At 36.5% G+C, this 23577-nt stretch overlaps 1 protein-coding gene across 1 annotated transcript in view; it reads left to right on the forward strand.

The window, feature by feature from the left end:
* The window catches only part of LOC132264584 (nephrin), a 166036-nt gene that overhangs the window by 75566 nt on the left and 66893 nt on the right, over positions 1–23577 (forward strand). Inside the window, exon 9 of the mRNA XM_059764832.1 lies at positions 19873–20003. Within this exon, the coding sequence (XP_059620815.1) occupies positions 19873–20003 (131 nt within the window). The remainder of the gene's footprint in view (positions 1–19872; positions 20004–23577) is intronic.

Consider the following 23577-nt stretch of genomic DNA (forward strand, 5'->3'; position numbering starts at 1 on the left):
GAAGTGCAAACCACTCAAAATTGCATGAAATTAAATTTTAAATACATTTATTAGCTATTTTGGGAAAGTTTTTGATGAAAACATATTTTTGATTCACTGAATTTTAGCTATTTTCTAAGCATTGCAATAGAATACCAGAGAATGACGTAAGTGGGGCAGCGTTGACACACGAGAATCCACTAACATTGTCAATTATCTTGTGCATTAAATGTTTTGAAGCTGCTATTTGTGACTAATAATTTCAATTAAAGAAATTATGAGGCTTATTTTTACGGTTTTACAGGATATTTGTGATGAATTTTGTGTGTCAAAGCTGCCCCACTTTGCTCTATCTCAAGAATTAAACTAGAAATCTCAATGGGAGATCTTAAGCCAGCATATACAATCAAATTGCCACCACTTCAGAAATGACCCTGAGTTGCAGATGTGTTTTCTGATGTCAGTTAGTTTCCATTCCACGGGGTTGAGCGTGGAAAGTGGCAGAGGGATGTTTTGCGCAGCAAACCCACCACCTGTGCCAGTGGCAATTGCGATGTGTTTCGCTTTTATCAGCTCGGAATGGTCATATAACAATCATTGAGAAAACCCACCAAACACATCAAATTGATGCCGAAGAGAAGACAGACGAACGTGAAGAAGGGAGGAAAACCATTCGGCAAAGGGCGAAAAAATGCAAATGCCTCTCGAGGGGTGAAAGGGGGCGCGCGTGGGGGTGCGAGAGAGGTTTTGAAATTAGATTGGAGGTGAGAGGAATTCCTTTAGCTGTCTGATCCTATTTCTGTGCGCCACCTTGAGGCACATTCGCACGAATTAGAAGTGAATAAATGTGGATTTGCACCGATAAAGAGCACAGGGGTGGCTGATATGGCATAAAAAACACATGTTGTGCGTGTCACGAAGCAGAGAGGGAGAGAACACCAGGTGTCTGAGCGAGAAGATGTAGCGGCAATTCGTGATGATGAATTTTTATATGTTGGCGGGCGGGGAAAGCGTGGCGCTGCCAATATCCCCGGCGCGCCACCTTTGGCACAGCATCGGCTGCACCCTTGTGAGCACTTGCCGTGCCTGAATATTGAATAACCGACTCTTTATTGTATTTTATTATGAGCCACTTCACGTGGAATTTGAATTGTTTTATTATCCCCATCACGTTTGCTGCTGTTTACGTGAATGCGTTTGCAAAAAAAGATATGAAAGAAAGAAAGAAAAGCCCGACAACTTTTCGGCGCGACTCGAAAATGTCTCTCGCAACACTTAAATTCACTCCCCGCGCAGTATAAATTGTCTATATTCGCCACTTCCTGTGCCAGCTATATAGGCCACGAGGGGTTGATTCGATGGGGTCGAAGGGCGCGCGAGGTGGGCGAAAAATGAGGAGCGAGAGAGGAAAATTATTAATACCTCTAAATGAGGTCTTGGAGCGATTATAAAATGAAATTTTCCAAGCAAATTTAATTAATTAGTATTTCGCTTTCTGTCGCTCTTCAGGGGCGCCTTTAAGGGTGTTTTTCGGCAGCGACGTGGGTGAATACATGAGAATAAATTGAACAAAATATCTGTGATGATTTGCATTGCTTTGTGCTTCATCAGACTCTCTCTCTCTCAGGGTGGAATTTCATTATGCGGATTAAAAGAGGAGCTTTATTGGGAAGTTCCTTTTTCTTAAATATATACTTAAGAATGTGTTAAATTGCAGAAGATCAAAATGTCACAAATTACAAAATTGTAGGAAAATTCTCTGCACGAAGTGAAATATTCAAACCTATCGATTTCACGTGAAAGTTTTCCACGTTTCGCGATGCAGGATTACTCAAGGGATGCGCGGGTGTATAAATGGTAGATGATGATTATATTATACATGAATAGTCTCTTGTGAATTGGAGATTATAGTGGTGTATTTAGCATAATTAATATGAGTTTACCGCATAATAATTATTTGCCAGCTGTGCCAGCATTATGAATAGAATATTACGCATTTTCAATGTGCATTAGATGAATTTTCACCACGCATTTATTCATTCAAATACAGCAAATACAAAAGTGGCTGTGCTTTAATAGGAAAATCATACAAAAAAAGGCACACTCTCTGGGCTGTGAAAAAGCTGCCCAACTCGAGAGCTTTGCCAAAAGACAGCGGACGATGCGATAAGGCGTGGAAAAGGAAGAAAAGTTGAGAGAACAGGAAATACTCTGTATCTCGTGCTTCAGCAAAGATATACAACGCATTTTTATCTGTTTCAGTTTGAGAGATGGTATAAAAAGATATATAAATTTCAATGTAGTGACATTTTCGTGTGCTTTAAAGCGTCATATATCTTCGCCTTTTCCTCGGCGGTGGAAAAAGGGAAGAACAAATGGGGGACTGATTGTGTGACTTGGCGTCAGAATAGAGACGCTATCGAAGAGCATTTATGAGATAATCCAACTTTTCCATCTTCTTCAGTGACACAAAATGAAATCATTACATGATTCATGCACCGCAGCTTATCAGTTGCCAAAGATTTGGTGATTAGAAACTCCTAAGATTGGTATTCTGGAAATGTAGAAATCGAGTTTTTGGTATTTTCAGCGGTAAAAGCGTAAAAGGATGTAATAAATATTAACAAATTCTGCCCTCACGGAAATAAATAGCAAAAAAAGGTGTATTTAAGTGTGCATTGCGAAATATTTCACATAAATATCGCGCTTTTTGGTTCTTCATTGGCTAATATTTATAGCGAATTCCACTTTGAATTCCCTTTTACGAAGCTCATGAATTCCATCAGATTTTTCTTCAGGGTATTTTGGACCTCGGAAACTCATCTTTCCAACGAACAAAAGCTGCCAAGACACTTTTTATAACTGACTCAATGCGAAAAATGCCCTTAAGAGCTCAATCTGAGATTCTGTTATTGCGTTTTTCAACTATTTAGAGTGGTTTTTAGGCCACAAAGTTATTTTCCAATTCTTTTATAAGACATTTGAGCTCAAAGGTAATCTAAAAATCTTTCCACGAATGATTATGGGTCATAGAAGTAGCAAAGAGCACTGAAAATCTCTTAAAATTTTCATGAAAACACAACAAATATCTCTTGTTTATGAGAAACACGCGTAAAAAGTTTAATATTATTGACTTTCTTTAGTTCCTTCCACATCATGTTCCACAGTTTATCTCTCATGAAGTCAGGAATTGAAAAATTAGCCGATAGAAATGGAAGATTCAAGAATATCAGCCCAGAGATTCATTAAACGCACGCGGTGAGGGACAGACTGTGAGTGTGCTAACAAAGATTTATAATCTAATGTAATCTAGTGTCAGAAAAGATTTATTTTTGAGAAATGAACACCCACTTTAACTCACATAAACATTTCCTCTTTGGATGCTTTCGTGCAAGCAGAACATTGTGCCAACCATCAGGAAGGTGTCAAGCTGTGAAAGCTCGTGTGCCATTGATAATAATGAAAGTGAAATGCGCAAATATTTGAGATTCATCGTAAAATGCTGGAAAAGTGGTGGTTTTTTGTAAGTGTGCGGAGAAACTAATTTTGGGAAACTCATCTCTGGATTTAATTAGGCGACATTGCACATGTCTCCAGATTTATCTTTTCAATACAATAATCACCAAATCGTATTTCCTGTCAGGCACTCTCACATGCGGTTTTCCACCGCCAAATCCACACCTTTTGCCGGATGTTGAGAGCGAGTGTGGGATTTATCCCCAGTATGAATTGCAAGACGAGTAACGATTCCATTCAATCTAAACATTTTCAGTGTGGGGTTTTATTGGAAAAAGAGATTACTGCACCGCATCTTGTCCGCCGTACGTGTGGAGATCTTGTATGTTCCACAAGACCTTCCACCGGAGAATGTCATACACGGGCCAAAAGGAGGGGGGTTGAAGCCACCCCCAAGATAGCCCTGCACAAAGCCACACCACAGTTCACTGCACAGCAGCCGAGGGGATGGATTTTGTCGCTTCCATCCAGCGAACATCTCATAATATCCCTTTCGTGTCCTTCTCAGCGCACCGGCGAAAGTCACAAGTTCAGAACGCTGTGCGGAGCTTTTATTCTCACAACCGCACAAATACGTGGTCAATAAATATACAATTTAATTGTGATTTTTCCACCCACGTACAACTTGTCACTCGGTGGAGGGAAAAAGAGGTGGCCAAATGCGAAAACTGTCGACGAACCTTTTGCCGAAAGAGAATGGAATCGAATTTCACACTCCATCTAGTGGAAAGTGCAAAATATACTCCTTTTCTGCTAAATTAACCAAACATAGCAGATTGGACGTCGCTATTATGCTCAAGAAATGACTATTTCTTAATAAAGGCTCCTCTTGTGTTGGCGATAAAAGAAATAGAGTAGAGCTTTTCGTCTCAAGTTGACCCTTTTCGCCACACATGCGTTCATTTACCGGAGACAGGAATAAATGGTGCTATAAATAAGAATTTGTATCGAAAAACTCTGCTTGTTATTGCTGAATTGCTGGGGCAAAGCATGAAATACTGGCCAAAGCGCACTTTCAAGAAATTTTACACCCCTTGCGAGAGAAGCTTAAAGCTCTCTAGAAGCCACTAGAAGTCATGAGATCACATTTTGCTTAGAACTGTGAAAAGTATCTCCTTATTCGTCTCTGTTAATCTACAGATTCCTCGTCATATTAATCGCAATTACAGGAGAAAAAGGAGTGAAGCTTTTGGGAGTAAAAATGAGGACAAAAACGGGAAGGAAGAAGGGAATAATCAATAATTTTGTGAATAAACCCTAGCGTATATTGCCCAGATCTTGTCATTGTCTGCAAACCCCATTAAAATGGCGCGGGGATGTTATTTTAGACGAAACTCCCCGAACTTGATTGCAATTTGAGGGCGGATTTGGGAGTTGCTCAATCAAGCGGGAATTTGCTCAAGTATCAAATCAACGAAACGAAAGGCCTAATTTCAGCTTCATCCCTCCGCCTTCATCCTGGGAGAATTTCAAATTATACATAAATTAACCAAACGAAATTTTCTTTGTTACACTTCCACTTAATATTTCGGCAGACTATGAACCGGAGAAACCCTTCTCATTACGCGCTAGAGCAATATCGCGAGAGATAGAGAGCTTCTGTGCCAACGTTTGCACACTTCTGGTCGCTCTGATGGGTTCTAAGGTGAAATTGCGCAAATATATGCTACTTTCCGCTGAGACTATTTGCAGTGCTGGTGGTGGAAAGTGTATGTTAAGCGAGGCTTTAAGCATTCCTCCGGAATTCTCACGGGTTCCCGAGCGTCTCGCCGTGAAATCGCGACCTCGCAGGCTGAATTTCTCCTGCTAAATGACTAGAGAAATAGCGGCGAGCACATGTCGGCATGAATAAAGTGAGTGACACACACCCCAAATCCACCCCCCAACCATACATATGCCTATCAAAAATATCTCACTCTTAATGGCACTGCACGGCTGGAATACTAAGCAGCCGTCGAATCGACAAAGTGGAACTGTTTGCATGGGATATATTAATAATTTTCTTGCTCGTCCATTAATATGTGGATCAGGTCGAGAGTCGACCAGTCTTCCTCTTCGGATGCGCTTCACTGCTTCGCCATTTGAAAAATTCCCCGCCATATTTCTCTCAGCACAAAGTGAACAACTTCCCAAATCCGTCTGGACTCTAGTTGAGGAATAACAATCGATCTGCAAACGCTGGAAAAATCACGGGAAAAGTGGGGTTAAGCATCACGACAAGCATGGTTTATGGGTGAATAAGGATTTCTAGAAAAGCCTAGGGAATAATCACACTTTGCCGCTAGAGGGCAGCAGTTTAAAGGCATGTAGAAGTTCCAAATGTGTTTCCCAAAGACAAGTTTCTCCTTGCAATTGAAGAAATAATTAATTCAGAAGGAATATTTAGAATATATTTAAATTATAGTTTGATTTTTTTTTCATTTTGGCCGAAAATACTTAATTTTTAATTATTTTGCGATGGAAAACCAAAATCGCAATTTTTCGAATCGGAAATTTGTCAAATTTACTTAAAAACCCTCAAAACGCCTTCAAATCGTCCGTTAAGGTGCAAATATTGCTCTGTATTTATTATTTTGTGTATATTTTAGTTGATTTTTGATATTTTTGACAAAAATATGGTAAAATTAATAAAAAACTGAAAATATTACTGTCCAAAGTCGATTTTTAATAGTCTTCGAGTCGGTTTTCAAGTGAAATTTTTTTTTAAATATAAGAAATATTCATTCAAAGAATTAAAAACATTTTAAGATAATTATGAAATTTGTTTGACTCCAATTTTTGGGACATTTTTCTTAGAATGAATGAATATTCGACTTTTTATTCAGAAAACATGACAATTTTTTTCAAAATATTTGTACAGGAAGGACAAATAAAAAGCTTTTGTAAAGTTCATAAGTCGAAAACTATAATAAATCGACTATTCATGGTTTTCACTAAGATTCCTCAGAAATCGTTTAGTGATTCACCCCTTGAGAACAGCAGAAGTTTCACTGCAAAATCTCAGCAATAAGCTCGATTGTACCTTTGATATCGCTGTCATTTATCATCATCCGAGCTTATTGCAACACATGATGGACTTTATCCGGTGCTGGTGGGAAAAATTCTCTCCCTATTCACTCTGTGAAAACCGTGAAAATTGATGTGAAGTGTGTCAAAATGAAAGGGAGTTCGGAATCTCACGTAATAGTTTCATGCGATGCGAATACCCTGAATGGAATTACAATAAGGGTAACTTTTAATTCCAATATAGCTTACGAATACATAATGAAGGCGATGCTTGACAGTTGTACTTTCATTAGTTCTCATGAATAATGGGATTTTAACTCTTGACTCTCCGTCACACTTGTCCGTGTGTGTTTGTGTGTCCAAAAATATTTCCCACAACATCAAATGTCCATTAATTCAGACGCTATAGAGGCGCTATCAGTGGAAAATTGCGTTATGTGTAACCAGGATGTATTAGATGATGGAAAAGCTTCCTCGTGCGCTGGAAAATTATAGTAATTGTGCGGCGTGTGTGCGGCCGAGGGCCGGCAATCTCAAAATATTTACATTATTATCCACTTCGGCAAATAGTCACCATTGAGCCAATTCCTGACGTCGGCGGCAACTATCGAGTTACTTTCGCTCTGAATACCCCATAATTTTGGCATTATCCAGTGGTGCAAATCAATAGACATTCAGACACACATATATTTTTAATGGAACGACGCCCACAGACATCCTCGCCCTCTAATTTCCACCCCCGAATGGAGTCGCCATTAAGCTGAAAGTTCGTGCACTTGTGAACAAGTCATAAAGTATATGGATTCAATTGCTGTACGCAAATTTCCCATGAAACAATTTAACCGAGCTCAAATGGCTGATTGCGCCACATATTGCATTGCATGCAATACTTTATCGAAATGCAATTTGATTTAATACGCTATTCATGCAGCAAAGTGAGATTGTGTGAGCCAAAATTAGGAGAATAAGCTTATTTGCACATGCAGTGCATCTGCGCCATTTTCTCTCGCCCAGCAATTCTCATTATTTCATCCTTTTCGGACACTTTCAGCAGATTTGTGACTTTCCCAAGCCAATATACATCGTGTATTTCCATGAAAATAATCTGTCGAAAGCTCCAACTTCACTCAATCAGGTCAATTCTAGCAGACGAAACTGTTCTAATCAATTTGCATCGACAAATTGTTAGATAAAATAATCGATGAGTATTGCTAGAGAATAGCCAAACATGGAGCAAAATCAGCAGAACAAATTTAAAATACATTGAAATATATTTAATTTATTTCGCCAAATTTAATCTAAATACTGTTGTTTTCATTAAACTTTCACAATGAGAAAATAATTTAAAATCCAACGCCAATTTGCGTTGCATTTTCTCGACAAATAATACAACAATAAGCACACATTTTGAGTACAAACTAAAAAAAAATTAAATGAATTCAGAAACAGCCAAAAAATTAAGATTCAAAAACTTTATCATAAACAGTGAAAAAGCAGGAATCAAAATAAATAACAAAAAATATATAAATCACATACAAAACTTTCTTAAGACCAATTCTAACATAAGATATATGAATCTGGAAAACAACAAAGAAAACTTTTTTATGAAAAAAGTGCCTAATGGTGAAAACACAGCATTTGTAATTTGTAATTTGTCCGCGATCATCTCTTTCTTCCCCTCGCGTTTCGTGTATTTTCCTTCCTACTTTGTCAGCGGCCGACTCTGACATGTCGAGACAGCCACTGTGCGAGTAGGAAGGAAAATACACGAAACGCGAGGGGAAGAAAGAGATGATCGTGGACAAATTACAAATTACAAATGCTGTGTTTTCACCATAAGGAAATAGGAAAAGTAATATAAAATAAAAAATATTAAGATAAAAGTAAAATTTGAAAAGAACACGCAAAACGACTATCAGAAAATTATTGTAATTAACAGAACATTCACAAAATAAAAAAATGCATGTAAAAATCATTTTAAAAAAACATATAAATCTAGGGCTGAGTTAGATAAGCTTTACAAAGACCAAAAGAACTACAAAATATAAAAAATCAAACAATTGGTACAACATAAAAAAAACACGAAGAGAAATGTAACAAATATAATAAAAATCTAAAAATAATCATTTACAAAACTTTCTTAAGACCTTAAGACATTTAAGAAATTTAATACGAAATAAATGTCTGGGGAAATAGGAAAACTAATATTAAAAAGTAAAAAAAAAAAATTAAAATAAAAAAAAAATTTTAAATCTGAAAAAAACGTTAAATGACTATCAGAAAAATATTGTAATAATACAGAACATTCATAAAACTCAAAAAAAATAAAACAATTTGTAGAAATATAATAAAACAAGAAGAGAAACTTAACGAAAAAATATAAAAATAATTCTGGAAAGCTGTGAAATTGGATATTATCGAATTATCAACTGACAATCTTGCCACTATTAGCGAAGTCGGTTGACTAATGAGAAATGATCTGCATATTTGGGATGAATAAGGGCGACCCGCTGTCCATGAATCACAGCCGAATGCTTCGGCTTCCGGTGAACATATGTCCAGAGGATTCCGAAGTGTTGTTGCAGATGTATTGATTGGGGTGGCCAATAACAAAGGGCGCACGATGGCGGGCGGCGGAATGTGCGAGAATGCGGATTTGCAGAATTTTCCATGTTAATAGAGACGAGTCCACACCTTTCGGCCTCCGACTCTGGGGCTGATTTGGTATGTGCTGAGCACAGCTCCCACCTCGCTCATTATATTAGGCACCACAGCGTGCGGATGGCATATCAAGTGCGTGCCGGGGTGGGACTTTTGAAGTGGTCCAGGGGCTGATTGTGACACACCCGAGCGTGGAAGACGGCGCACTGGGGGTGAGTTCATCTTCTGCTGAGCATTCTGTTTACTTCTGTTTTGCAATTTCGAGATACACTCCGTGTGTGGGTGTGGATATAATTCTCCCACCTGGGGATGGAATGCGAATATTAATCTTATAACCTTCTCTTTATTCTGACAAATATATTGCTGTTCATATAGCGACTGTTGTACAAATGTTTCGTACATTTTATCCTACGTGGCATTTTCACTATCACCATGTCTAAGGTGAGATAGAAGGGAAAAATAGTGGTGCAAATTTCACAGGCAATACTTCTGCACAACACTCTCCATTCCTCGCAAAAATTTCTCATTTCACCCCCTCCAAGAATGAATGAGGAATCTCCGGCATATTCAAGTGGTGATTAAAATTCGGTTCAGGATCTGACATTAAACTTGTCTGCCCAATCCTGGCTCGTTCCTCACAGGAATGCACGAGCATATGTACCTCCGGAATCGCCTGGAACACACATTACGATGGCTCAGAGACGCTGCTTGGGAAAATCAATGCAAATGATTGACTAAGAAGTCAAACTATTCCTCGATTGAGTATTAATATCGCTGCAAATTTGCCGAATTTTACCTCAAATAGCTCCTAATCGTTCAATAAACTGCTAATATTGCTCTTGATTTTGATTGAAATGTAGCAAAAGTCAATAGACTGCAGCTTGGTCTCAAGATTAAGACACGTGGCGCCACAGAATGTCACCTGTCAAATTAGCGATACGAAAAGATATTTCTGTATACAAGTTTTTGCATCTTTCAGCACTTCCTATTTTTCCCTGGCAAGCAATTTTCCCACACACTTAATTCTGAGAACACTTCTCTATTTGTTTTACCTGTGAGACTCAATCACATAAAATAATTTTGTATATTTTATGCAAATACAGCAATAATTTCAAGGAATTTGGATTTAATTCAACACCACTCACGAAATTTATTTATTTGCTCGCACAAGTTGAAAAGGGCGTTAGTGGGAAATCCAACTTGTACACTTTTCATACCCGCTTTTCACCCATTATTATTTCAAGTGTGACTCGGCACTGTATATATCGTGTTGGTGAACATAAGAATATGTTTAAATTCAGCAGCACGCTGACACAGACAAATATTCACACTTAGAGAAAATTGCGGTGAAAAGAAATACGGAAGAAAATGGGTCTGATTCGTAGGGGGTATAAAATGTTGTGCTATGTACCGAAAGAGAGCTATGAGCCATTTTACATATAGGCTTTTTGGAAAATTAGTTCAATTTCTTTTGTATATCACACACACACAAACAGACGTGAAATATACTTCACATATTCCCGGTTATTACATTTCGTATGCCGTTGGGATTTTCAAGGTTTTCCCTTCCACGCGATTTTATAATTATTGTAATACACCTAAAGCGTCTAAATACATAACCATCTGATTACGAACCTCCATGTGTAATTTTCCACTACACAATTCCAATGTTTTTGCTGTGTTGTTTCCTTGAGACAAGGATTTTTTGCTCTTTTTCTCTCTCCTCAAGCACAATTTGTGTTTGGTCTATAATTTCATACAACTTGAGGTCTGTTTGATGGAAATTGATTTATTATGTTTGCACAAATGTCGTTTATTTCACGTGAATACATGTAAACCTAATATTGGACTTACTATACACTCTGATGGGAATTTTCCCACCCCCAAAAAGGAATAAGCTTCGCAGCGGAAGTGGGTCATTCATATTGATCGCGCTGTGCGGCAGGGGAAAATCACTAGAAGAAATTAGAATCCCTCCCCGATCACAATAGATTTATTGAAATTTAGTCTAAAGCCCTCTCGCCCACCACCCCAAATTTTCCCCACTTTTCCGGGGGGCCACGAAGGAAAGGGAATGGCAGTAAAAATTCAAAGCGAGAGCCATCGAGACGCTCCACCCAATGCCATTTCCTCTCTCCTGTTTTGCTCCAAATGCTCATACAAATTAATTTAATTACTTTTATTCTCTGTGAATACTCACTGAACCATTTACACTAATGATGGTGTAAAGAAGGATATTAGATGCTCTCTCTCGCTCAAGCACCTCCGCGAAATTACCAAATTGCAGCCATTCTTTGTTTATACGCTTCTCCCGAATTGCAACACCTTCGCCCACTACAATTAAGCTCTATAATTAATTTTTATGCATCAAAACAGTTTTTCCTCCATATTCTACACTCAAAAGAACCGAAGAAGGCAAGTCACAAGGCGGTGATAATCAAGTAATCAATTCTTTGAGTAAAATAATCAAGAAATGATCTTTTTGTTCCAAATAAAATTGAAAAATAATCAAATTTTGAATGAAATAATCAAGAAAAACGATTATTTTTCCAAATATAATTACAAAAAATTCAAAAAATCAAATTTTGAATTAAATGTTCAAAAAATGATTATTTTCCCAAGTAAAATTGAAAAATAATTAAATTTTAATTACAATATAAAAAAAAAGATTTTTTGTCACAAGTAAGATTACAAAAAAAACAAAATAATCAAATTCTGAATTAAAATATCAAAAAAAAAATTTCTCAAGTAAAATTACAAAATATAAAATAAAAATAATCAGAATTTTGTATGAAATAAACAAATTTTAATTAAAAAAAAACGAGAATAATAATAAAAAACGATTAAATAATCACAAAGTTAATTTAAATCACAACTTGCGAGTAATTTTCCCCTTGAAAGAATCACATTGGTGGTTTAATTAAATTGCTCAACAGCCTAATATCAGCCCTAAAGCAAGGAAAAAAGCTTTTGAGCGCATAAAAATGAATCGATTTGCAGATCATTCTGTTTTACGAGGCATAATTTCCACGCAATTCACCTTAAAAACACACAGTGATTGGCTCGAAAATGGGATGCAATTGAAATTATCGGCAAAATAGAGCACGGATAATTGATATAAATTTGTATAAAAGATTATCGTCAATTTTGCGCGCCTATCTTTCAAATGTCGATGCCCTGCAGCGTAACAGGCAATTGGGAAAATAAATTTGCACGAGATGTGCGGCGTCAGGGTGGTATTAACCCCATGATTATCTGTGAATTGGGGGGCTTAGAAGGACTACAATTGCTGAATATATATTTATTTGATACAATTTCACATGTATTCCACATATTTTGCCAACCCATGAACCATGGCTGAAAACTTTGACCGAAAATGTGTAATTGCACGAGATATTTCACAACAGACATATATAGAGAATAAAGCAATTTATTTGCTTCAACTCACATTACAGAAAGATTAAATGAATATATTGTTCTCCGAGGCACATCGAAGGGAGGCGCCAGGCTTGTCAGGCTGTTGAGCTCCTGTCTTGCGTCCTGATGCCAAATTATACATAGCTTGGATTGTTCCTGATGATTTGTCGGAGGGGAAGCTTCGGAGGGAAGTCACGAGCTGATTTTTGAGGAATCTTTGAGAAAAAAATATCAAATTATCCAAATTTTTAATAAAAATAATCAAAAAGAGATTATTTTCCAAGTAAAAAAGCAAAAAAAAATGGATATCTTCGTCAAAATATTTAAACAAATCAAATTTAAAAGACGTTCCAACTTTATTTTCGTTACATTTTAAATAAGATATCAAAAATATGATTCAATAAGGAATTTATTTTGACTCTAATGATGATTTTAGGTTGATTAGCACAAATTGATTGGATTTATCGGGTTATTTGTGCTCATTTCATTGGTGCACCAAATTGAGGTTATGTGATTCCAAGACGCCCTTTGATCCTTTCGAAGGAAATTGATCAGGAGCTGTTTTAATTCCAAGAAACACGAAAAATTGTGTTTCATTTAAAAATTGTGTTTGACAGCTAACAATCGTATTAAATAAACTCCAAACTTTGTCTTCTCGAGCGGCAGTCAATAAAAGCTATGAAAAGCCTAAAGTTGCAACGTATATTCTTAGCTTTTACGAACTAAAATACAATATTTGCAATGTTGCAACGACCCCTATATTTTCTGAATATTTTTTAAGGAGAAATAAATCACAAAATTTTCCAGAAAATAATCAAATAAAAATATTTTTTACCAAAATCAAAAAATTATTGAAATTTGTATGAAATAATAAAAATTTACTTAGAAATATCGGAAAAAAGACTTTCCCCCAGAAACAGTCGAATAATTCAAATGAGGGCAATATATTGCCACTTATTTGGTTACTGTGATGAAAAGCCTCAATCTTGCAAGGCATCTGAGATGGAGAATCAATTGGACAAGCAGGGAAATGTGATCGACACTTTGTACATGTTTTCTACGCTTCACATTCATTCGCGGCGCTTCTGTTTCGCGCACTCCTTTTTTCTGCTGAAATTCCTCCGCCGCGAGACTATCTTTTCCTTTCTATATATTTGATAGCACAAAGCGCACTCGATAGTGGAGCAATTTGTGCCACTTTTTGCGCTTCTCTCCACATGCTGGCGAACAAGTGCATGAGAAGTTCATACAATGGGTTGAAAAAGCCCTGGAATATCTTTCTTTGGGAATCACATGCCCAATGTTACATCGGTGGAGTATTGAATGTTTTACACTCGCCATTATTGTTATCGTGTAGAGCGGCGCTAAAGGGGTGGCGAGAAAAGAAGTGTGTAGTGAAAAGGGTGGAAAGAGTGAAAGTTAAATAGGATAATCAGAAAATACCCACAAATTGATTGAGGCGAGAATATCATTTCATTTGAGCAATCAAATCCAATCAAAATCGACACGCTGAGCAAACTTGCACGATCAACACGCTAAAAATCTCACCTTCCGCCAAGGGGGAGATAATTTGCCTTAAGTGTGTACTTCTTAAACACATACAAAATTGAACTTGAAATTTGTGATCTGTTTCCACATTAATTCCCAAATTTAATGAATTTCTCGAGTTTTCATCTGATTTTTCTACAAGAATCCACTTAAAAAGCTTTTTTGGACATCTTTTCCGATCATAACCTCAAAATATCACTCAAAAAATCATAAAAGACTTCGTTTTGGTAATTTTCTAGATCACAAAATTATCTGTTATGATTTGCCAACGAACTCAAAATTACTCATTCAGAATCAAAATTATCCAGAAGGATTTCTAAATTTGAGGTTATGTTTGAATTCAATACAATTTACAGTGTTTCTTGGTACCAAAGAGTCCAGAATAGAGATGTTTATTGCATAAAAGTGCTTAATTATGCTAATAATTATAAGAATTGATGTGTTAAAATGAGAATTATTCACTAAATCTGTCTGTTATTCGTTACATAACCTAGAAAAAAAGATTATTACGTTTGTTTCTACGTGAAAATCGAGGGAAATCTCAAGAATCGGGATGATTTGGCAGTGAAATAAGCACACAATTGCAAGTTTTTAAGCACTTGCACTTCTTGAGCATGTCTGCTGAGCTGTACACCACTTCTGGCTGCATTATCTCCCCCTTGCCTTCCGCCGCCACTTGCCAACGAGCCAAACTCTGTTTCGCGTGAACGCCTCCTCTGCGGTTACCCAGCGATGGTTATTTACCGGAGAAACTCTGCATGTTGCACTCATGGCAGCTCAGGAGGGGAAAACTTGTGTCACACAGGAAACATCACGAAGTCACTTCAAAATGGGTGACTCAATAGGAAAGTTATAACTTCGAGCAACTCCTCTATATGAATTAATAATTTCTCCATTTGTGAAGTGAGAGAGAGAGAGAGAAGATACCGAGTGAATTTATTGTTATTGTTCTTTGAAATTTCTTCTCTGGCGGTTAATTTTCAACTTTTCACATGGGATTGAATTGTTATAGTGTGTTGCCACGCTGAAGTGAGGGCATCATAAATTACTAGACGCGCAGAAGAGTATAATTTTGGAGTCATAGTTGTTTGGGAAAGTTCCAGCTCAATCCTCCAAAAATTCATTGAATTATTTGTAAGAAAAGTTGAGGGAGAAAAAATAACTCAAGACACTTTAATAATTCCAATTTCAACTTTTATGTTTTCAATGAGATAATTTCAATCCAACAAAGCTTAAAGCTGTGTCAAACAGGAAATATGCAATGAATTTTCTCTATAGCAATTATTTCACATTGATTTTGAGGTGTAAAAATTACACTCGAAATTGTGTATTTTATGCAAAGTTCAAATGCTGCTCAAGAGCTTTTGAATAGTGCATGTAAAGTGAATTCTTGACTCGATGTGAGACGATTGCAATAGAAATTAAATAAGCAGTGTAGGCTCATGTGTAGTATATCTGTGTCTCGTGCAGTGCTGGCAAATATTAGCATTTCACGCGCTCACAACACTCATGCAATCATGGATTTGAAGAGTCTCTCAGAACTGCTCAAGGATCCGTCGGAGTTCACGTGCAAGAAATGCCTGTGCGGCTTGAGATGACGAAGAGGCTTCTTTACTCCATGCTCGAGACACAAAATGTCTCAATGAGTGAAAAATTGAGTGCATTTCTGAGCTTCAGAAGAAAGCTTACGCAGGCTGAAAAATTGATGAATTTCACACCCCAAACGCACTTGAGAATTTAATTTCAGCTAGATAAGTGGCTGCGTTACGCCGTATTTGGCATGAAAGAACAGTAGAGAACAGTTTCCGTTTGATGTTAAAAATTCGATATTTCCTTCAATTTTCACGACAATTACCTTAAGACAAGAAATAATTAGAATTTAATGATCTTTCAAAAGGCGTTGAGATTATGTCAATATCTCAATTCTGAGCCGAGATATTGCAAAATGCGGAGAAACGTGCGTAAAAAAACAGCGAAAATTGAGTTAAAACTCTGCCAATATTGCTCTAAATCCATGTTATAACCATAAAACTGGCTCGTATAACCACATTTAATCATAAGTTTGCAATGTCTAGAAGACATTTATATCATACAGCGTCTTAATTTGGACTTTTCAACTTGCTTTTTGTATGTTTTGTTTGAGTTTTAGTCAATTTCACATTATAAAGTCCAATAAATTAGTAATTTATTATTGATGCATGACAGGGAAGTTATTTTCTAACCTAATTTTCACTACTGTACGTTGCTCAAGTGATTGACAATGAGTTTTTCACCCGGAGAAGAGAATTAAATTAGAGCAACACAGTGTGGAAAATGTTCAAATCGCCTCGCCCATGAGTGACTTTGTCAAAGAGCCAAAGCCGAAGTTTTCTTCAAAACAATTTCAATATTTACGTGTTCTCTTCACAAAATACTACCCTTGCACACTGCGTCAAAATAAATATTTTCCGCTGGTAGTTAAATTTTTCCCGTGGCCTCTTGCGGAGCCTGAAGCCCAGTGTGATGGCAAAAATGTATTTGTATGGAAAACACCGAGAGAGTGCATAGCGTGGCTTTTGAGTTGCAAGCAACAACGCCTGGAAAAACATTTTCAATTTGTGTGTATATTTTCTTATACACCCTCTCCCACACCCCCATCTGCCCCTCTCTTTGTGCGCTATATCGGCTATATTGTTCTTTTCCCGCTCCTGCAAAAGATGACGTACACAGAATTGCTCCAATAAACTCTACTGATATTTTCAATTTCTCTCTCGTGAAAAATCGTGACGAGCACTTTAGAGTGGAGGAAAAATCAATTTCCAGATACTCTAACATTGGGTCCTTGGGGTGTGATTGCCTTAGAAAAATCTAAGCTCGCCCTATCTATATAATCGAATAATTTTCCCGGGGTGTTCAAGAAGCTATATAAGAGACGTTTCGTAAGTGTTTACCTTTTATTTTATTATTAACTATTCCACAGTAAGTCTCGAGAGCTGGAAAAGAGTCAGAAAATCGCCTTGTCATGCCAATTGATCTCCTAAAGCTCCTCAAATTCTTAGTAAATGGATGATATTGTTGCTTTTGAAGACACTTTTCTTACCAATTCAATTCATAACACGGAAAAATCGACCTTTTTGTCCTCTTTATCTCACAATTAAACAAAAGCATAATATGAATTAGATGTCTTTCTTGTGCAAGTTAAATGTCATCTTGTGGAAAATCTGCGTGTGTGTTTGCCATGGATTTTCCCAACAATAAATCCAACGGCTACAGCAGGAGGATAATACACCCCGCATATTCAAAAAGTAAACACGCACCATAAAATCTCAACTCCTGGAGGCATTCTGAGGAAATCCATTCAGCGAATCACGTGCGCTCGTCTTAACATTTTTATCCGTAACGCATTTCTTAGATTAAAATCGCATACGGCGCCTATTAATAAATAATGTCCATTTACTTCAATTCACCTACAATACACAAAATGCTTCCACAGTTGTTTATGCTCCCATTTTTTTTCTTCCTTTCCACCCACTCGCCAGAGGGGCTGAGCCTGTGAAAAACAGACAAAATTCCATGCCTTTTGTTGAGAGCGTGTGTGCTTAAGGGTATAATTGGTGTAATTCATTGAATTAAGGGATGAAGAGACCTCGTCTGGCCTCTCGCACACACTCGACAATTTAATTCGACAAATGTAGCAATAATTACAGCATCCTGTCTAATGGTAGTGGCTATCATTGCGCTATAAATCAATTCATTATTTCCCTGACATGCTACATGGCAATATGCGTGCGCAACAATTCATCATTATCATTTGATGAAGTGGAGAGTCGATGACTCCCTGTCACTGCGAAGAATCACTTCCCACATGTTAACCACAAGGGGCAGATATTATGCTCGGAAGTGGTGTACAGCTTTTGTGGAAGTGTTTGGAAGTGAAAGTGGAAAAATATATTAGAATATTTCCGCTGAAAAAGCTTCCATTTCAACCAAATTCAGGCATTTTCTAAAATAATTTTGCCTAGAAAAATCAATTTTATCACTTTTTTTTAGGTTATGTGATTGAATTAGAACCAATTCTAATAAAATAACCCTCAAAATCATTCAAATTGTATTTAAACTGAGGATTATTTCTCTTTTTCTTGTGCAAAGTTGAGGATTTGTGTTGAAAAAACCTTCATATTGGTTGAGAAAAAGCTTAAAAGTCAAACATAACCTCAAAAATAAAATTTCAGTGCAGAAAAATGTCTCTTTGTTTAGGTTTTAGGTGGAAAATTCTACCTTTTTTGTGGAAATATTGTCATATTTACTATATATTTACTAATTTTCAGGTTTGAAAGGATTAAAATTAGTTCAAAAAAGGATTTTTTAATCAAGTTCATAACCTAAAAATTTGGTGAGAATTTTTAGAGGCATTTTCCGGAGACAAAACTGAAATAACAAGACAAAAATCCAATAATTTGAAGAGCTATTAAACGTTTTGAATCTAAAACTGTCATTTTTAAGACGTTCAGAAGCGCTTGCAGATTTATTTTGGAAGTGGTTAACCTTGTGTTAACCACAGGGTTGATTCGAATAGTTCTGTTGGATAAAAATGAAACATCCCCAGCATGCGTTCAACTGTCGCACATTTTGAATTTCATTGCAAATCATTTTAATCGCTCCACACTTGAGCATTGTGCTCAAGCATTGTGCGGCGATGTTTCGCATTCAGAAACTATTAAATCGGATACAAGTGCAACATAAATTTTAATACTTCATTCATCTACAAAGTCTCATCGCTTCGCATTTCCCAACATCCCCTTGAGCTCTGGTCGAAGCCCAACCGCTGCAGACATAATCAGGGGTTGAGGGGCAATTCTGCAAGCTCTGTGTCTGATTTCAGCATTAAGGTCACTCCGACATGGCTCTGTGACTATCCAGAGTGTATCCACAGCCAAGGGGGAGGAATTAGGGTGAAATGAATTGTTCTTTACATATTTCCAGGTTATGTTATGCATTCAAAACAGGCTTTGCTGTTAAATAACCTCGAAAATCGTTCTTTTTGGCGCCTAAGATGGGTTATTTTCCATTTATCTTTCAAAATCTTGTTCAAAATATTATTTCAAAATACAAAATTAATTATTTTAGGAACCGTTTGATTAATTTTCTACTCAAAAATAGCAAATTTCAGCTCATTTTCGATTAAAAACATATAAATTCTGTTATAATATCTCTAGGTTATGATAAAATGGATAAAATAAACAACCAAAAGAGTGATTGAAAATTCAATCACATTAAAATATCCACTGGAAACTTGAAATATTTCTAAAATACTGTTTTTTGTAAGTTTTTCAGGATTTTTACAATGAAAACTTGTGTGTTTTTAGGACAAAGATTGCTAAATTTGAGGTTATGAGACTTTAAGCGCTTGGAAAATTAAGGAAAACGCATTTTAGTCTGTGATTCTTCTCAGAAATTGATGGTGTACACTGTTTAGCCGAATTATCTTTCCTTTGTCCATAGTTATGCGCACACAACGATATAATAATAATTCTTGAAGAAATTGTTTCTAAGTCGATGACTGAGAAAGAATAAAAATTAAAGACAAGCCCCAGTGGCTAGAAAAAGTCTGCAGCAAGTTGATTTTCCACCCACACTTCCCTGTCTGGCTCATCCTGATGCTTTTCCACCCACTCTTTGCCATCCTTAAACATTCATACACATAATATCTGGCGAGAGCCATTGAGGAGGATTGTATAATATTAAATTTTTAATACATATTTGCAGTTATTCCGACTCTTCAGCTGGACTTGGGATCAAATTTAAATCCGGAAGATATCGAGGAAGGAGATGACGTGTACTTTGAATGCAAAGTGCACGCTAATCCAGCTGCATACAAAGTTGTGTGGAAACATAATGTGAGTACATTTTCGTCCTCGTATGCTTTATACGCGACGCTCTGTCGAATTATTAATGAGCTCAGCATTGAGATTTTTATGCGCTCCCCAAATGAAGTCAAATATGGGCAAAAATCCGTGTTCAACATTACATAAATTGCACACGAAATTGGGTGCATATTTTTGTTCAAAAAATTAAATGAACTTCTCTTTGTCACATTTTGTTGTTCGGGGGTTTTTCACCCCACACAACGAAAAAAAAAACCATTGTGTCATTAGGCAAAATTACATCCGACGTCTCATAAAATATATGTCATGTGGCACAATTGCATGTTAGCTTCTAATAAGCGGCACAATTGAAGATTGAACGGGGAATTTGCAAAATATCGTAAAACGTTCTGCATGCCAAAATGCAATTTGTCTCTCGGCTCATTCGCTTGTTATCCTTGTTATGATATAAAATGCATTGCAAAGGGAAGATGTCCTGATGGGCGCAAAAAGAGGGACCAAAAGTGACACAGAAGAGATATCAATGAAGCAAGGGGGTGATAATACAGTCAGAAGTGGTGTACAATTCAATTTGAAGTATTTGGAAGTGAAAATGCTTGAAAATTATCAACAAAATGCGTTCAAATGTCATTTTCTGACAAAATTATCGCAATATTTGGAGAAAAGAATTTTTTTCCTATTTTTCTAGGTTATGTTGTGAATTAAAGACAAACTTTACTCCTAAATAACCTTCAAAATCATTCATTCTTGCACCTAAACTGGGTTTAATTTACATTTACTGGCGCAATTGTAATGAAAACTGTTAAAGATCACAAGATTTCAATTTAAATCTGCTGTTAATTGTGCTAAAATTGATCATAACCTCTAAAAAATATTGTTTCAGAATACAAAATTGTCTATTTCGAGAGCTGTTTGATTGATTTTCTATTCAAAAATTGCAAATTTCAGCTCATTGTCGATTTGTCTTGCATTTAAAAGATTCTGAATAAGTTTCTTTCACAGAATCTTTTCGATATCTCAAGATAATTTCTAGGTTATGTTTCAAAATACATCTAAAAGAGCGATTGAAAATTAAATCACATGAAAATATCCACTGGAAACTTCAAAATATTTCTTAAATATATTATTTATCACTAACTTTTTAAGGTCATAAAAGGTAAAAAATGCTTCTATTTTGGAACAAACACTCCTAAATTTGAGGTTATAACACTTTAGACTGTTGAAAAAAAGGGAAAGCGCATGTTAAGGATTTTCCATACAAATTGTGAAAGTGTCAGGAAGTGGTGTACACAGTTTGGCCATATAATCCTCCCCTTGCATTGAAATTTAATTGCAATTGTACGGACAATGTGTGTCGCTGTAAAATGATAGAATTACGCCGTCGAGGGTGTAATTGAATATGACAACTTTTTCATTACACATCTCAGCATATATTAGATGTGTTTCACCTACGTGTAATTATTTTGAGTGAGTGCACTCATGCCAAAATGACATTAAATGTCTAATAAAACCATGACGATTAAAGTTAAATACCCAATTAAACAACAAAGTTTATTAATTGTGCTCTTCATAATAAGCTGTTAATGAACTTTCAATGATCCTTCACTTGCTCTTACATCCTCGTCTACTACCTCACATGCTTATATGCATTTAAATTGAATTTCATATCCTCCTTCGTATCTTCTGGGGAGGAAAATTCACCCACATTCGCCATCTTCCCATGTCAATTCTCTCTCTCTCTCTCTCACTCTCAATGAGACGAGCTCGTTTTATAACCTTTAAACTACTCCCACATATTAGATGCAAATTTCGTTACGAGATTTATGCAAAATTTGCGAACAAGTTAAATATGCGAATATGAAAATTTATAAAGATATATATCGATAAGGGAAAAAAGCAGCAAGATGCAAATAATAAAGAGAACGTCATTAAAAGCTTTTCAACAGAAAGCTTTCACGTGCAGACGATGGCTTATCTAGTGAGTAACTTGATAAAACAAATGCTTTTTCCTCTTCCTGGGCAGAAAAAATTCTATCATGTTGAAAAATGTAGAAGCAAATGAATATTGCATAGAAGATGGAATTAATTTTTTATCATCCCCTAATTTACATACTTTCTTGCACTCTCGCGCGCGCGTTGTAAATTCTCAAGGGTTTTTCCAAGGAAGGGACTTCAAAAACTGTGTGCGGCTTTCGATTGGGAATTTGTAGTTGTGGGAAAACACTTTTGAGTGCGGGGGTCTTAATGAAAAATTGGCCGCTTAAGAGGCATACAATTCACCCCTTGACTCGCGAGCGCGTCTTCTGCAGAGCCTCGAAGTCTTCACCGGAGTTCGTTAAGACTGAGGAAGAAGTGGCAGCGATTCACCCATCCAATCCCAGCCGCAATTATTTAATTAGACCTTGTAGCGCATAATTTAATTATTTGATTAAAAACCGCCTCTCGCCGACATATCTCAAGCATTTTATACATCCTGAATATTTTATTCAAACTCAGCACATTCCAAACGAATTACCATACATGCGGGAATTTTGACTGTGCCGGGGAAAGAGTACATTAAAACATAAAATATCGTTACTTCGTTATTATTAATGTTGAAATGCAATTCACGAACAGTCGTAAATTTAATAAAATTGTAGAGTTTGTGCAAAGCGAGAGAGGATGTGATTTTGATTTCGCAAAAATCTCCCATATCCTCGCAATGAATGTGTGTGTGTGCGCATATGAGGCAGAAGAAACCATAAATATTATTTAAGATGAAATTCTCAAACCGATTTTCTATATATCAAGTTTGTGGACAGAGAAGGAAGGGCGACGTAGAAAAAAGGGGGAGAGAAAGACAGAAAAATTGAGGAGAAAGACAATCACATTCAGTCGTGCTTGACGTTCTTCACGCCCCTCGATTTTTATTCTTATTCAATAGCCAAAAGACACACACTGAACATGCGATTTATAAATTTTCCAACATTTTACTTTTATTACCCTAAATTTTTTATGAAATGTTCACCATCTTTTTGTACTTTCGACCATTAATATTTCATTTTGAGCGGGATTTTTCCTCTGCCATTTGCCCTCCTCGAGCGCCTCACCGCCAAAATTGCCAAAGACATCCTTCGCGAGCGCGCAAATGTGCCAGAATATGCTTTTACTGCCATCCACACACTCTACTTCAGCCCGCCATTCGGCAATGAGCATGATTTTTATGTGTATACAGAAAGTATCAAATTATTTGCCACTGCAATGTCAGTTTCTCTCGGCTATTTGCATTGAATTTCGCTGCAACGCCACAACTCAATTGTGCAATGTACATATTATGTGTCCTTTTTGCGAGAGCTTTCAGCCAACATGAAATGGTGGTAATTTCAATGTACAGAAAGCGCAGAGATAAAATATATCCAGTAGGGAAAATTAACTTAGGACACCAATGAAATTTAGGATGATAAAGGAAAAACATTCAAAAAATCAACATTTTCCCAAGTAAAACTGCAAAATATTGAAAAATTGAGTATTTCCGGTAAAATATGCAAATATATTTAAATATTGAATATTTTCGCCGCATATTGCCGCCAGAGGGCAGCAGTTTAAT

This window comes from Phlebotomus argentipes, unplaced genomic scaffold (assembly GCF_947086385.1).
Source record: "Phlebotomus argentipes unplaced genomic scaffold, Phlebotomus argentipes genome assembly contig_2, whole genome shotgun sequence".
Lineage (NCBI taxonomy): Eukaryota > Metazoa > Arthropoda > Insecta > Diptera > Psychodidae > Phlebotomus > Phlebotomus argentipes.